The 15,367-nt window shown below is 39.9% G+C and overlaps 1 protein-coding gene across 1 annotated transcript in view; it reads right to left on the reverse strand.

Annotated features, from left to right (window-relative positions):
- The window catches only part of CFAP43 (cilia and flagella associated protein 43), a 163,748-nt gene that overhangs the window by 67,105 nt on the left and 81,276 nt on the right, over positions 1-15,367 (reverse strand). Inside the window, exons 18-20 of the mRNA XM_082254611.1 lie at positions 10,989-11,093; positions 7,451-7,528; positions 5,485-5,610 (exon numbers count right to left, since the gene is read on the reverse strand). Of these exons, the coding sequence (XP_082110737.1) occupies positions 5,485-5,610; positions 7,451-7,528; positions 10,989-11,093 (309 nt within the window). The remainder of the gene's footprint in view (positions 1-5,484; positions 5,611-7,450; positions 7,529-10,988; positions 11,094-15,367) is intronic.

The raw sequence follows: 15,367 nt of genomic DNA on the forward strand, positions 1-15,367 counted from the left end.
GCCTTGTGTGCGTTTTATTCATTTAGTTATTTATTTATATGGTTTGCGCTGATTATTACACAATTTTTTGAGTTCATATCAGTATTTATTGTTTTTTTACAGATATGTTCTGCATCCGCTCCTGAGGAAGTGGAACTTATCCACGAAACACATCAAGCCTATTGGATGCAGCCATGTTTTTTACATATAGTCTACTTTTCAACTGACTGCTTTTTTTTATGTGACCATATGACAATCAATACTACTGGCTTACATTACCGGTTAGATTAATGTCCTCAGTGTGATTTAGGCGTGTGTGTGTATATATATATATATATATATATATACACTGTATATATATATATATATATACTGTATATATATATATATATATATATATGAATTGATTTTAAGTAATTTTTGTATGTATATATATGAAATAAATAACATCTATGTATGTACACATTGCAATATGTCATGCCTTATGTCCACATTAATAACCATGTCAATATATTTTTCCAAGCTGTGTCTCATATGTCTCATTTAAAGTCCCCCCCCCCCCTTTCTTATCACCCTCTCTATTTGTCCTGTTTATCTTTATAAAAGCGAAAGTAAAAGAAAATCCCAAATTTGGGGTTTTTACCAGAACAGGGATAGAGGAAAATCTTTCAATGTTCCAGTAAACCTAGGGACAACCAGGGATTCCCTCACTTTGGATGGATTTTCTCTCACTTGCTGTTTTTGCTATAGGACAGGAAGTTAAGGGAAGTCTCCACAATGGGACAAAGCTGGCAAAACAAAATTGAGTGGTTATAGCTAGGGATGCACCAATGCGACTTTTTTGGTCCCGATCCCGATCTTTTGCCTTGTGAAATCGCCGATCCCGACTCCGATCCGGAAGTACTGTTTTGTGAGCTCATAACAAAATAATACTTCCGGATCGGTATCGGTATTGGCAGATACCATATAACAAATGTGCATTAAAAATCTAAAATATCATCAAACACAAAGAATAAAATGTAGTCACAAGAAAAAAAACTGTTTATTGCTTGAACATACAATAGCAATTAAACAGTAAACATTGTAAACTAAAGTGCAAAATCCTGGAAAGTGCAAACAGGAATTTAAATAAAAAAATGCAACATAGTATAATAGCCTGAGCCTCCCCCAAGCAGATTGCATTTCTTCTCTCTGTGTAAGGCTATTTTTCTTCTTATCCACAACACAAACACATTCACTCACAAACTGTGCTGAACACTACACACTCTCACTTTCTGCATTAGTGGCAGACAGTGCAGGGCAGGCACTGCAGGGGGCAATAATACAACAACACCAGCAGCAACAACATAGCAGCCTGATTCCTGTCCTGACCAAAAGTTGGTCGAACAAGAACAACAACAACTTCATCACACATACAAAATAGCATGTTGCGAACGTGTAGTCCAGTGTCACACCACCATCACACAGTAATTTGATGGTGGCGTCGACGTGTGACACAGTGACACTGGACTACCTGTTCACACAAAATGCCTTTTGTTTGTGTGATCAAGAAGTTGACTTGTTGTCACACATGATGACAATGACACAAACATGACCTGATGGTCACTGAATTCTCTCTCAAGAAGATGTAGACAAGCATTTCTTCTCGCCATTTCTCTTCTCATCCACAAACACAAACTGTGAACAGAAAGTCAGAAACACTCTCTCACTTTTTAGTGCAGGGGGGCATTGGCAATACAACAACATAGCAGCCTGAGTCTGACTCTGACCTGACTAAAAGTTTGTTGAACAACAACTTGATCACACATACAGATGGCATATTGTAAACATGTAGTCCAGTGTCACACCAAGATCATCATCACACAGTAATTTGATGGTGGCATGTGACAGTGACACTGGACTACCTGTTTACATACAAATGCCATTTGTTTATGTGATCACACGACACAAAAATTACCAGTATGGTCACTTAATCAGCAGCAATGGCAAATTCTTTCTCATAAAGACAAGCATTTCTGCTCTCTCTGCTGTAAGTCTATTTCTCTTCGCATCCACAATGCTGGAAACGGTGCTGAACACTCTCTCACTTTCTACACTAGTGCAGGGGGCACAGAGATATTTTGTGGCAGTGGCAGTGGCAGCAAGACTAGGTAATCTGTATTTGTTGACTCCCAAGAACTGGTATGGGTTGTCTGAGGCAGCGATGGTTTTCTCTGCAAAATATCCATGCAGTTGCACTGCAGGGCTTGAGCTGCTTGCTGCATTGGGATCTAGTTCAAACTCCTCCACAATGTGGTCAAACTCTTGCATAAAGTTGCTCGGTGCTGCTGCTTCCACCCGAGGGACCTTGTCTTGTGGTTCTGTGGCCTGTGATGCTCCAGCTCTGCTGTTCCTCAAGTCTTCCTCTAGTTCCGCTGTCAGTGCATCTTTTGCACGCTTTGCAGATTGTGCACCTGTAAAGTATCTGAAACAGAAATAAAAACGTACGTTAGGCTAATTAATATGAAACACTTCATGACACTAGGGCTGAGGCTGAAAAACTTACCCGTCTTTATATCTCTGGTCCAGCAGGGTGGCAAGTGCATATAGGGGTTCATCTTCCACAGTGTCGAAGCGTTTGTTGACAGCTTGAAGCAGGGTTGTTTTCATTGTTTTGATGCCAATATCCGCATTGCCAGCTGGAATGACATCAGCGGTGGAGGCAGTTGATGAGCTTACTTTCCTTGTTAGCTCTTCAAATGGTGCTAAAACAATGCTCGCTTTTTTTTCATGTGAACCATGAAAGTTTTTAGCTTGAAGCATTGCACCGTGCGGTGTACAGTTTGTGTCCAATCAGTGGACTGTTAAACTTAAAAGCGACATTGGACACACATCAGAGCTCCATATATCTGTAGTAAAGCTCATAGCCTTTATATCTTTAATCTCTTTTGACACATGTTGTCAAACTTTTTTGTACAGTTCTGCCACTGCGGTCTCAGAAAAATACTTGCGTGATGTAAGAGAGTACCTCGGCTCCAAGTGTTCCAGTAGGCGACAGAAGCCCTCATTTTCAACATCTGACATTGGTTGACCATCTAAAACAATGAACTCCAAAACATTCTGTGTTATTGCTGATGCTTTCATACTTTCCATCGGAAACTTTTCGCGTCGTTGAAATGCATCCTGCAAAGTTTGTTGCTGCTGGGCTGTATTGTCTGCTGCTTTGGTTTTGTTGAGCTGCAGGAATTCAGCGTGCTCCTTAGCGTGGTGTTTCTGGATGTGCCTGATTAAATTTGTAGTATTGAACTTTGCTGTTATACCACCTCACCTCGAAACATTCGCTTTGCAGACATTGCAAACAGCTGTGGAACTAGTTGGCGTGGCAAGCGTGTAATATCTCCACACTGCCGACTCTTTGGCGCGCTCCATACCCGACACACATGTGAGGCTGATTAATGACGTAGGTGCTGCGACGCCCCGGATCGGCCCGTGGGACGGCTAAATTTTACCGATCTCCAATCCAGCTATTTTGCCCAGATCAGGGCCGATTTCCGATCCGAATATCGGATCGGTGCATCCCTAGTTATAGCCCTCTCTTATTCTATCCAACGTGAAAAAAACTTTTGCCTTTAGTTCTACTTTAAGACCTAGGGGCATCCAAGTACCAGTATGAACTATAGTATTAAGGGAAAGGCAGCTGCTGTAGGTTAAATGGTGCTAAAGCCAAAATATTTTCACAGGATGTAAATCAGTTATCTTTACACCTAGCCAGGCATCCTCACGTGGGTAGGCAGAAATAGAAGTTAGACCCAGACTGGTGAAATAGGAACCACCAGAAGGAACTGAGGATGAACTAAAACATTCTCTCTAACACCCAAAAGTGTTGCTGGGGCCTGGCAGAAGAATTTTGAGCACAAGCCATAATCTAATAAGGAAGCTCCTGATCCCATAGGTCCAGGAATGCATCAACAGTTTTGAAGCAAAAAACAGGAAGAGTGTTCACCCGATCAAAGGGTGAATAAGAAAAGTCACCTGGAGGACCTCCAAGGTATTCTCCTTAGGGAAGATAGTGTGAGGAAAACAAATACTGTCCGCATTGTCCACAGCATGTGCCAGACTACTTCCCCTGTCGCAAGGAGGAGTCAAACTCCTGAGTAGCCAGATGGTAGCCCCACGGATGGAGGTAATCCAGCTAGTGTAATCCCCCAGGGAAGGGGAGACAAAGCTACCCTGGTTACTTAAAAAGAGACAAGTTCATAGAGACAGGTCCATTGGTTGCTCAGAACCCAAGCCCATGGTAACAGAGAGGGCTGTAGAAGGCTGGAAAAAATAGTAGAGGAAGAGGCCACAATGAAGTGCGTTCTCTTAAAACCCTACACTCTTGTATGAAAGGGATGAACTCTCTGCAAAATGGCAAGGGACCTTCAGTACACAGGGTGTGGACCTTATTAGCAAGTGCTTAAGCTGAACCTCCTCACCGTAGTTGTCAATGCTGGATTCCAGCAAAGCCTGATCCAACCACATTCTGCAGGCATTAGGCCTTTTTGGATGGTGCTGACTACAGGGGTCTATAAATCTGACTCTCTTCACAAAAGGTCCTCTGAGCATCCTGTAATGAGGATGTCAGAAGAGGGTGCTGGGCTAAACAAGGGCTGATGCTACAAGAAGTAGCAAAAGTGCCAGAGCAACACTAGGGATCCTGGTCCCTAACCAGGTAGGGCTTGTTCAAGTCTACTATGTAAGTCGGGGAGTCCCTCTGGAAAAGAGAGACACTGGGAAATACCATGTACCAAGAGCAAGGACAGGGAATCTACTTGAGGAACACAGTAGGCCCTGGTAAGGGGGACAGCTACAGAAACATATGGCGCACAACAAAAGGTCCAGGGGTAGGGGAAACCTAGGGATACTTGGAAAAGTGCATCGTTCTGTGAAGTAGCACAGTGGATATAAGAAGGAGCCATCAAAGGGGGTGCCAGAGGCAACGGATTAGTATGTGGTCTGAGTGGAAGCTGGGCTCTAAGGGTCTGAGAGCAGAAGCAGATGAAGTAGAATAGTGGCATAGTGCAGAGATGAAGAGATGATGTCTCTTATAGGCCAAGAAAGTCAGATGCTACTGGGATAAGGTAACAGCATCTCAGCAATGCAACCAGAGTGCTTTGCCAACCTGTGGTGGGGTCCACCTGAGAGTGTGCTAGAACTGTGGAACTGTGTCCCTTTGAGACTATAACCTCTTACCCCCCCCCCCCCCACCTTTTGAGTGCTTCCAGTCTGCACAGAGAAATGTCTCCAAAAGTAGGTGTAATGGGAAGGTTTTTCCAGCTGTAGGAGCTCTAAAAGGTTGGGGACAGCAGGTTGATCTTTTCACTGTGAAAAGCTGTTAAATCACAGTTACTAATTTTGGTACTAGAGAGGATCCTTTAAAACGGCGCAAAACTGAAGTTTCTGCTTCCAAAAAACATAATTTATATTCACTTGAGGAATATTCCTAATAACCAAGTGAAGTGCAGCAAATAAATGACCACTTACCCTTTCCACAGCCTGTTCTCTTTCTGCATGGAGTCTTTCTTGCTCCTGTGTGTCGAGATTAAATTCCTGCTGATCTAGTTTTTCAATGTCAGGCAAAGATTCATTCTCCCGCATCATTGCCTGTATCTAAAAAAGACATTTAATAAAGAAGTTTAAACAGGGGCACCTATACAAAGCTAACAAAGGCAAGAATCTAAAACATCTCATATCAGAGTTTTAAATGTGTAAACATCTTCTGAAAACATTAGTAGGAGCCAGCTGCCAATATCTATACATTTTACAAGTGGTTTGCTGCATATCTTCAATACAATATAATTGGCTGGAAAACTACAAAGTGACATCTTCCTAGAATCAGCTTGCCTGCTTTAAGAATGCATTCACACCTCAGTTTGGTTTGGAGTGATTTCAGTGCATTAGGAGAAAATCCTGTTTTCAGCATCTTTGATGTGCTCTCTAAATACACCTTCCATGGGGAGGTTAGGTAACACATGTGACACATGTAAAACTGTGATTTTTTTCAAACTCAGCCCTACCAGGTAGTTTTTACTTTCACAAATTTGTGTAAAGAGCCAATAGAAGCACTGGGGACGCTATTGCTCTTGCACTACATGTGGCTTTAAGTCACCTGGAACACTATGGCAACTAAGTAAGAATGTTGTTTATTTACAATATTTCGGCTTTCAACACTGTTATTCCAGATTTATTGGTAGAGAAGATGATGAGGTTGAATTTGCCCCCTTCCCTTTGCTCATTCATAAAGGATTTCCTGGCAGACTGCCCACAGATGGTCGAGCTGGGCAAGCATGTTTTTTTCCCATCGAGTGGCCAGCATAGGAGTACCACAAGGTTGTGTATTGAGCCCCCTTCTTTACTCTCTATACATTTGTGATTGTCTTCTTGCTTTTCTAAAAATAGCATCATCAAATTTGCAGATGATACCACCTTAGTAGGTTGCATCACAAGAGGGGATGAGAAGCATTATAGGGAAGAGTTGGCCAATTTAGTAGAGTGGTGCGAGGCAAACAATTTGCCCCTAAACACTGGGAATTAATAATTGACTGACATGGTTCCACTCTAGTATGGTATGAGTATCCACTTTTAGGTTTCTAGGTATTAATATTTCAGAAAATGTATTCTGGTCATTTAACGCGACAGCTGTTACCAAGAAGTGTCAGCAGCGTTCATATTTACCGAGACTTCTCAGGAAAAATGGCCTAGGAAAAAATATCTTGGAGTCCTTCTATCGCTCCTTTATTGAGAGTATGCTGACATACCGCATTTTAGGAATTAGACCAAGCATTCACAGGATGATCTCTAATAGAGAACAAAAAGTGATACAAAATCTGCCTATGTTCTTTCAGCAGACCACACCAAAGGTAACCACTATGCCTTCTCTCCCTAACTTGACCGTTAGGGTGTAGATCAGGGATCTTCAAACTACGGCCCTCCAGCTGTTGTGGAACTACACGTCCCGTGAGGCAATGTAAAACATTGACATTCACAGACATGACTAGGCATGATAGGAACTGTAGTTCCTAAACAATTGGAGGACCATAGTTTGGAGACCCCTGGTGTAGATGATGTGAAAAAAAAATTGAAAAAAAAAACACATACATTTTTCTATGCAATATTGGGAATTTTACTATGTTGCTGGGTGGTCCTATTATCACAGATGTTCAAAACATCTGCATCAATTGCAAAGAGCAATCCATAAACTATACCCAGTCTAATGGCCAATAATAGACACCTGTAACTGCCGAGGTTGACCACATTTTTGTCAAAAATGTATGGAACAGAAAATACTGTATGTGCTTATTGTGATGAGTCGGTAGTGTTCTTAGATTAACTAAAAAGCAGAATATGGATATAATGCTATGTGTTAATAAAAATAAAGCAAACTGGAATAATATTAGGTACAGGCAACCTCCTCATATTTACAACTCAAAATAATGTGAAAGGTACTTACTCTCTGCCTCATTTCTTTTATACCATTTTTTAGACTTTTCTTTTGGTTGGCATATTTCTTTATTTCTTCTTTTATTGCCTTTTCAAATAAAAATTGAAGACATGAAAAGTAAAGTACCGTACCTAGAAGTGATAGCTACAAATAGATGGCAATTTGATTAAAGAATAAAATCACAAAGTACCTGCGCTGCTTATAAACGAAAACCTTATAACATATAATCAAATAAATAATTGTGCTAAATTTATACTCATCAGTGATATACTTAAAGTGCTCGTGCATAAACTGTGTCTAATATAATCATAATACAATCATTATACATAAATATATTGTACAAAATATAAGTATAAAAAGGTGAATAAATATATTCCAAAATTAATTCTTATGTGAAAAAATAGTTCATATAATCTTCTTTCAGTATAATTAAAATGATAGTCTCTGTGCTCATAAAAGTGCCACGTGCTCATACAAAGTGCCGGTGCTCAGTCCTAGTGAGTAGGTGCTCCCCTCTCAGTTCCCCACTCACCAGAAGCTGAGTAATATAACGCCTTATAAGTAATACTAGGTGATAACCACCTCTATGGGCCGCCAGCCAGAGAGTTGTAACTGTCCTCTGCCGCTCACTGCATCCAGATATTGCTTACAAGTTTCATGAAAAGAAAAGTGCCATCATCGTGTAGTATTTCAAACACTTTATTCTTCACGCGAATAAAAAGGTACACTTACAATATTGCAGGAATATGTCTACCTTAAACAATCCCACGGGCCGCCAAACGAATGGCCGTGCGGTTCACCTGTGTATCCGGAAGCCGGAAGTTGGATGTGGCCGGACGTGACGTAGTACGTATTCGGACGGCTTGACGCGTCAAGGTCGCGTCAAGCCGTCCGAATACGTACTACGTCACGTCCGGCCACATCCAACTTCCGGCTTAAGGATACACGGGTGAACCGTACGGCCATTCGTTTGGAGGCCCGTGGGATTGTTTAAGGCGGACATATTCCTGAAATATTGTAAGTGTACCTTTTTATTTGCGTGAAGAATAAAGTGTTTGAAATACTACACGATGATGGCACTTTTCTTTTCATGAAACTTGTAAGCAATATCTGGATGCAGTGAGCGGCAGAGGACAGTTACAACTCTCTGGCTGGCGGCCCATAGAGGTGGTCATCACCTAGGATTACTTATAAGGCGTTATATTACTCAGCTTCTGGTGAGTGGGGAACTGAGAGAGAAGCACCTACTCACTAGGACTGAGCACCGGCACTTTGTATGAGCACGTGGCACTTTTATGAGCACAGAGACTATCATTTTAATTATACTGAAAGAAGATTATATGAACTATTTTTTCACATAAGAATTAATTTTGGAATATATTTATTCACCTTTTTATACTTATATTTTGTACAATATATTTTTGTATAATGATTGTATTATGATTATATTAGACACAGTTTATGCACGAGCACTTTAAGTATATCACTGATGAGTATAAATTTAGCACAATTATTTATTTGATTATATGTTATAAGGTTTTCGTTTATAAGCAGCGGAGGTACTTTGTGATTTTATTGTTTGAAAGGTACCCCCTTTTTACCAGCAACAGCTTATTTATACATTTTAATATATATTTATTATTTTTTATACACGTATTTACCAGAATAAGTGATCCTAAGCGCTAGCCCCTTGCATTTCAATTTGATTAAAGAGGAAGTAAACTCAAAAGCATAGTTTGTACCTATAAATAAGCCTTTAATAAGGCTTACCTATAGGTACTGTAAATATCTCCTAAATGTGTACCGTTTAGAAGATATTTACATTACATGCAACCGTTGACGTCATTGGCGTATGTACTCTGAACGAACCTGTACCCTGAATGACGGCTCCCCTGCGCATATGCGGGAGTGACATCATCTCGACTTTGGTCTGTCACAGACGCTGCCTCCAGCGATTACATTGGATCACTGGAGGACTTTGTTTTCAGGTGAGTTTTACAAAATGTGCTAGTATGTGATGCATACTAGCATATAATGCCTTTACCTTGCAGGCCCGAAAAAAAAAAAACCACCAGAGGTTTACTACCGCTTTAATATACTCTTTTCATAAACATATTTTTATTAAAGTATAACTAAAGGCTAAACTTTCTTTTTTTTTTTTTTAGTTTTGGATAGAGTAGAGATCTGTATGTGCCCATGTTATGGAGATTCACCCTTTCTATTTGTCCTGTTTACCATTATCATTAAAAGTAAAAGAAAATCCCACATTTTGGGTTGTCCCTAGAAAACTACTACAGAGGAAATCTTCCAAAGAGGACAGTAATTCTGGTGACCTTGGGGGCCAAGGAATTCCCTTAATGTGCAAAGATTACCTCTCACTTCCTGTTTGGCCAGGGGACAGGAAAATCTCCACAATGGGACACAGATGGCAAAAAAAAATCTGACAGGGGTTATAAGCCCCCCCCCCCCCTTGCTCTATATAAAATTAAAAAGAAAGTAGTGCCTATAGTTCTACTTTAAGGTGGTGCAAATGCAATAACTCACAGAAACAATCAAAATCCTGTAGTGCATCTAGTAAAATAATATTTGTAAATGGTTGCTTTGGGATAATGCACTGTGCCTTATTCTTTCCTGCAGTCCCCTAAATAAACCCCAAATACTTTCCTACCAGGCACTTCATCATCCAGTAATCACTGACCATACATTTATATAGATCTACCTTTATATTACTCAGAAATGTCTGCACATTTGTTACAATTTAAGTAGATTTCATAGTGGTTAAAACAAAAATTCAATTAATATAGCAATGAAGATGTTCCAAACAACATGGAAAAATAGTCTTCTGTCATCAGCAAAGCTACAGTCACTTTTCCAGGTATTACTCACAAATGGGGTAATTGCTTTCCAAGGTGTCTAGCTATACCTTTGGTTCATTAACGTAGTGGTCCTCAACTCCGGTCCTCGGGGGCCCACTAACAGGCCAGGTTTGCAAGATAACTAAATTACATCACAGGTGATCTCATTTGCTGCTCAGTGATTGCAGTATTCTAGTCTGCATCTCCCCAAGGTAATACTTAAAATCTGGCCTGTTAGTGGGCCCCGAGGACTGGAGTTGAGGACCAGTGCAACCTACCTGAGATGCATTCATATCTTATATGGGAAAGGCAATATATAACAAACTAGCTTCTGGTCCTATAAATTAAGAAGGCTCTGGTAGTTCATTCCATTTGCCACCTTTTTTCCATATTGTTGTATCTTCTAGTAAGTTTCTAAGGACTTTAGATAATTGGAGCTGTTGTACAGCTTTATCACTTGGTCATGTGAGTGGGAGCCTGACTTGTCAGCTTCCCAATCATAACCAGAGACCAGGCACTGTCTGTGACAACTTGGTCACTGTACTGGGAGCGACCATATGTGGACACATATGGACACATATGTGCGGCATGTGGGTATTAAAGCTCACCTTCCCTGCTGCTGCACATATGTGTTATGTGGACAGCAAGAGGTTAAACACATGCTTACAAATTTCAACAACTGTAATTCATACCTCATCGCGCTTCTGATCAAGCCATGTAGGATCTCCAGATATAATAGATGAGGCTAATGTGAAGCTATCATCTTGATCAGTAACCTCCAAATTCAGCTGGTTGTCCTAAATAAAGAGTATGCCATCAACATATGCAAACTAAAAATCATAATTAAAAAAAAAAAATACATTCATAACACTTGAAATGACTACAGCATACATTTAAATGCTCAGCATCCAATCCCAGAGGATGCCAGTTTTGGGGAAACGCGTCGGATGGAGCTAGTGTGTGACATCATTCCGCACAAGCCAGACTGATGGTCCCATGGCTGTGCTTTACATTGTTGCAATTTTACTTTTGGAAACATGTAAGCGCAATTTTTTTTAAATCAAAGACGATTTCTTTTACCTTTATTACACTATGCGGCTTCTTCTTTTTTATGTTTAAATTGCCTGGCTTATAACTGTGTGGACATGGAGTACATACCGGATTTATTTTCAAGCAGTGGGGACATTGCAGCTATTTCCTAACTTTATGATGAGAGCATCGGCTATCTGGGAGACATATCAAATGCTGTTTTGATCTCTAGAACGTGTGATCTCCTTCATTTGGTAAGAGTCCAACACTTATATAATTTGGAAGAGCACTTTTACAAGCACTGGAGCACCTTTATTAATTTGGAGCACTGAGCACTTTTTTGGAGCACCTGGATGAATATGAAATTAATGATTATGTTTTTTTTTTATTATATTGTTATTTATTTTGCATATTCATAAAATATTGTTGTGCACATGAACCTGTATGCAATTTTGTATAGTTTCTATTTTAACACTTTGCACGTGTTTAAGTATTTACTTAAAGGGATAGTGCACTATTTTTTTTTTTTCACTGTATTCTTTGACCCAGTATTTAGGATTTGGTTGCAGCAATCCCTCATTAATATCTAGCACGAGGTTTATTTTCTAATTCACATTTTTCTGATACACTATATAGGTCACCTTTGGTTGAAGTTTGAACTGTAATAGATCTATGGGGCCAAGTATACTGGTTTAACAGAATAGAGCAGCATGTTGAAAAAAAATGAAAACCTGAAAAACAATAAAATCTGTAATTGTTTTTCAAAACCTTGGATATTTTAACTCCCAATTCTCAATGGAGCTTTACAAGGAAAATGTAAATCTCTCTTTCCATTAATGAAAAAAGAAGAGAGCGCACAGCCGCCCTAGCTTAATACCATTTTATTAAATGAAAACACAGCCATGTCCCCAGAAAGAGAGCGACTCTCTCTAGCCGCTTGGTGACCTGAAGAAGGAGGCCACGCCTCTGAAACGCGTAGTCATAGCAACCAAGGTGTGATGACAGAATGTTCCTTCCCTGTGCACCGGGTCCTTCTAAGCTTGCAGAGCAGTCTCTGTCTGCTTGTCACGCCAGTGCGGCGCCGGCTGGCCGGGCGCAGGCGCACTGTGGCCAGCTCACCCAGAGACGAAAGTCTCTGTTCCCTGAAGTCTCTGGTCAGGAGGGGGCTGCCAGCCAGAGGAGGACGAGCGGCTAATGGGACCTGCAAGAGAGAGTCGCTCTCTTTCTGGGGACACTTGGAATTGAACTTTTATGCGTGACATCCATCTCCAATTGTGAGCGACATTTTTTATGGCTGTGTTTTCATTTAATAAAATGGTATTATACTAGGGCGGCTGTGCGCGCTCTTCTTTTTTCATTGTATAGTGTTTGGTCCACCTCCAAATGGAGGGTTAGGTGAGCTGCAACGCTCCATCATTTCTATCACTATCAGCCTGTCTTAAGGAAGCTCCAGCCTGGGAATTCAAGTTGAGGATCTGCGCATGGTCTGGTAAAATTTCTGGAATTTTGTCTCTTTCCATTAAACCTTTCCAGTAGTCACCTTCCACAATTACTACCTGGGTAAACAATCTGGGTTCATATACGTTTAAAATGGTGAAGTGTAGAAAAATAGTGGTTAAAGATAAAATTGCATGCCCAAACAATTGTATGCCCAATAATTTCACAGCTAATTATTTTCTGTAGCAATACAGGACCTTTTAATGGAGTGAGAACAAGAATGCTGAATCTTCAAATTGTATAAGTTTCATACTGCTTGAGACATCTTTGGATAAGGATGTTACATTTTGTATTCTGCAGCAGCTATCTTCAGATTAGCATGCTACACCAAACCGTGGGAAAAAAAGTGATAACTGTCTGGGAAGAATTCCTGAGAGGAATAATTACTAATAGTATTTTACTCTCACTAGGAAATTATGCTGATATAATAAGTGTATTTAACTAGTAATAGAGGCCTTAAAATCCGATAAAATACCTTTTATAAGGTCCATATAGATACATACATTTAGCTTTCCACTTGTCACATAGATACCCCCACATTTATACCCTCAAGCACCCACTGATCAGCAGACTGAAAGTAAAAGCACATCATATTGAGCCTATAAGTGCCTCCAGCTGTACTATAATAAACACATTTTCTACTTATACTGACTTATAGATCTATTTTAAAACGGTATTATTAAGATGTAATACAACCTGGAGTTGAGTTATTAACATACAGTATAACAAGGTGAATTTAGAAAAAAACTATCTTGGCGTGAAATAAAGTGGTTCTAAAGCCTAGACATTATTTACCTTAATGCAAGGAATGTATTAAGGTAAAAAATGTTTAGGCATCGGCTTTGGCCCCTCACCCTCCCTTTCATTTACTTCGGTCCTCATTCAATCCAATGCTGTGCATATCTGCAGCTCTTCTCACCTCTCACTTCCGCATCTCACTGGCTTTGTTGGGGAACCAGAAGCCATTGGCTCCAAGTGCTGTCAATTAAAGCCAGTGACGAGGGAGCGAGGGGAGGGGCCATGTCCTTTGACGTAGACAGCGGGGTTTGGAAGCAAACACACACAAGTGTCCCCATGGGAAGCAGCTTCCTATGAGGGTACTGGAAAGAGAAAAAGGGGCAGGAGCGCTGGCATGGGACCCGAAAAGCGGAGGTTTGCGGAGGCTCTGTGCAATATCATTGCACAGAGCAGGTAAGTATAGAGATATTTGTTATTTTTATATATTTATTTCCTTTATAATCACTGTAAATGTGAACCACAGGTAAACTATGCTCTACATCTTGTGTTCTCAGTTCTTTCTTCTTTTTTTAGTTCTGTCTAGACAATGTACTAAGGTTTGTTGGGTGCCTCAAACCCGAAAGTTGGGACTTTAAGGGCAAAGGCCTTTGCCCTTAAAGTCCCAACTTTCGGGTTTGAGGCACCCAACAAACCTTAGTATCGTATCACGGGACGGTGGCAAAAAACGACTATTTGGGCCACACAGAGATCAAAAAAAACCCTTCCTCTGTCTAGACAATGTAGAAAAGAAAAGATGTTGAGGATGTCTGTAAATTTAAGGTCATGATTGTAACCATTGTTCTAGATATTTGCGATGGAGATTAGAAGCAGATAAATAGGAAAGGATGTTCAGCTGTGTACCTTTGGTTTTAATTTTTATATTATGGGTTTTCTTTTATGCTATTTTTAATAGCTTTTTGGCTGACAAAAAATACTTTAATTAATATGTAATAGCCATTTACCCTCATTTATCATTTTATGTGACACTTACACTGTTTTCTCAAATATTCAGAATTTCCCCCTTCCCACTGGAAATACAGTAGAATAGTGTAGAAGATATATAACTTATATGAAAATTATGCCATATAAAAACGGTGTGTTTTTTAAATTTGTCATTCTGCCTTTGATGTTTGTGATCCAGTGTACACTGCTATTGCTCAGTAAATCATACAAAACAAGATATACATGTGTGGATGCCCTTAATTGCACGGCTATTCTTTACAGTATCAGCATCAAAGACACACAAGTTACTACTTTCAAATTTTTATTCAAGGGGTTAAAGAGAGTATAAAAAAGAAGGGTAAATAGAAGAGAATAAATAAGAGAGATAAAAAAAAAAAAAAAAAGTATTAACTGTTATGAATAAATTAATAAAATATATACAGTATCTGACAAAAGTGAGTACACTCCTCACATTTTGGTAAATATTTTGTTATACCTTTTCATGTGACAACACTGAAGAAGTGACACTTTGCTACAATGTAAAGTAGTACAGCTTGTATAACAGTATAAATTTACTGTCCCCTCAAAATAACTCAACACACAGCCATTAATGTCTAAACCGCTGGCAACAAAAGTGAGTACACCCCTAAGTGGAAATGTCCAAATTGGGCCCAAAGTAACAATATTTTGTGTGGCCACCATTATTTTCTAGAACTGCTTTAAACCTCTTGGTCATGGAGTTCACCAGGGCATCACAGGTTGCCACTGGAGTCCTCTTCCACACCTCCCTGACAACATCACAGAGCTGGTGGATGTTAGAGACCTT

This window comes from Pelophylax lessonae, assembly GCF_965119305.1.
Source record: "Pelophylax lessonae genome assembly, chromosome: 4".
Lineage (NCBI taxonomy): Eukaryota > Metazoa > Chordata > Amphibia > Anura > Ranidae > Pelophylax > Pelophylax lessonae.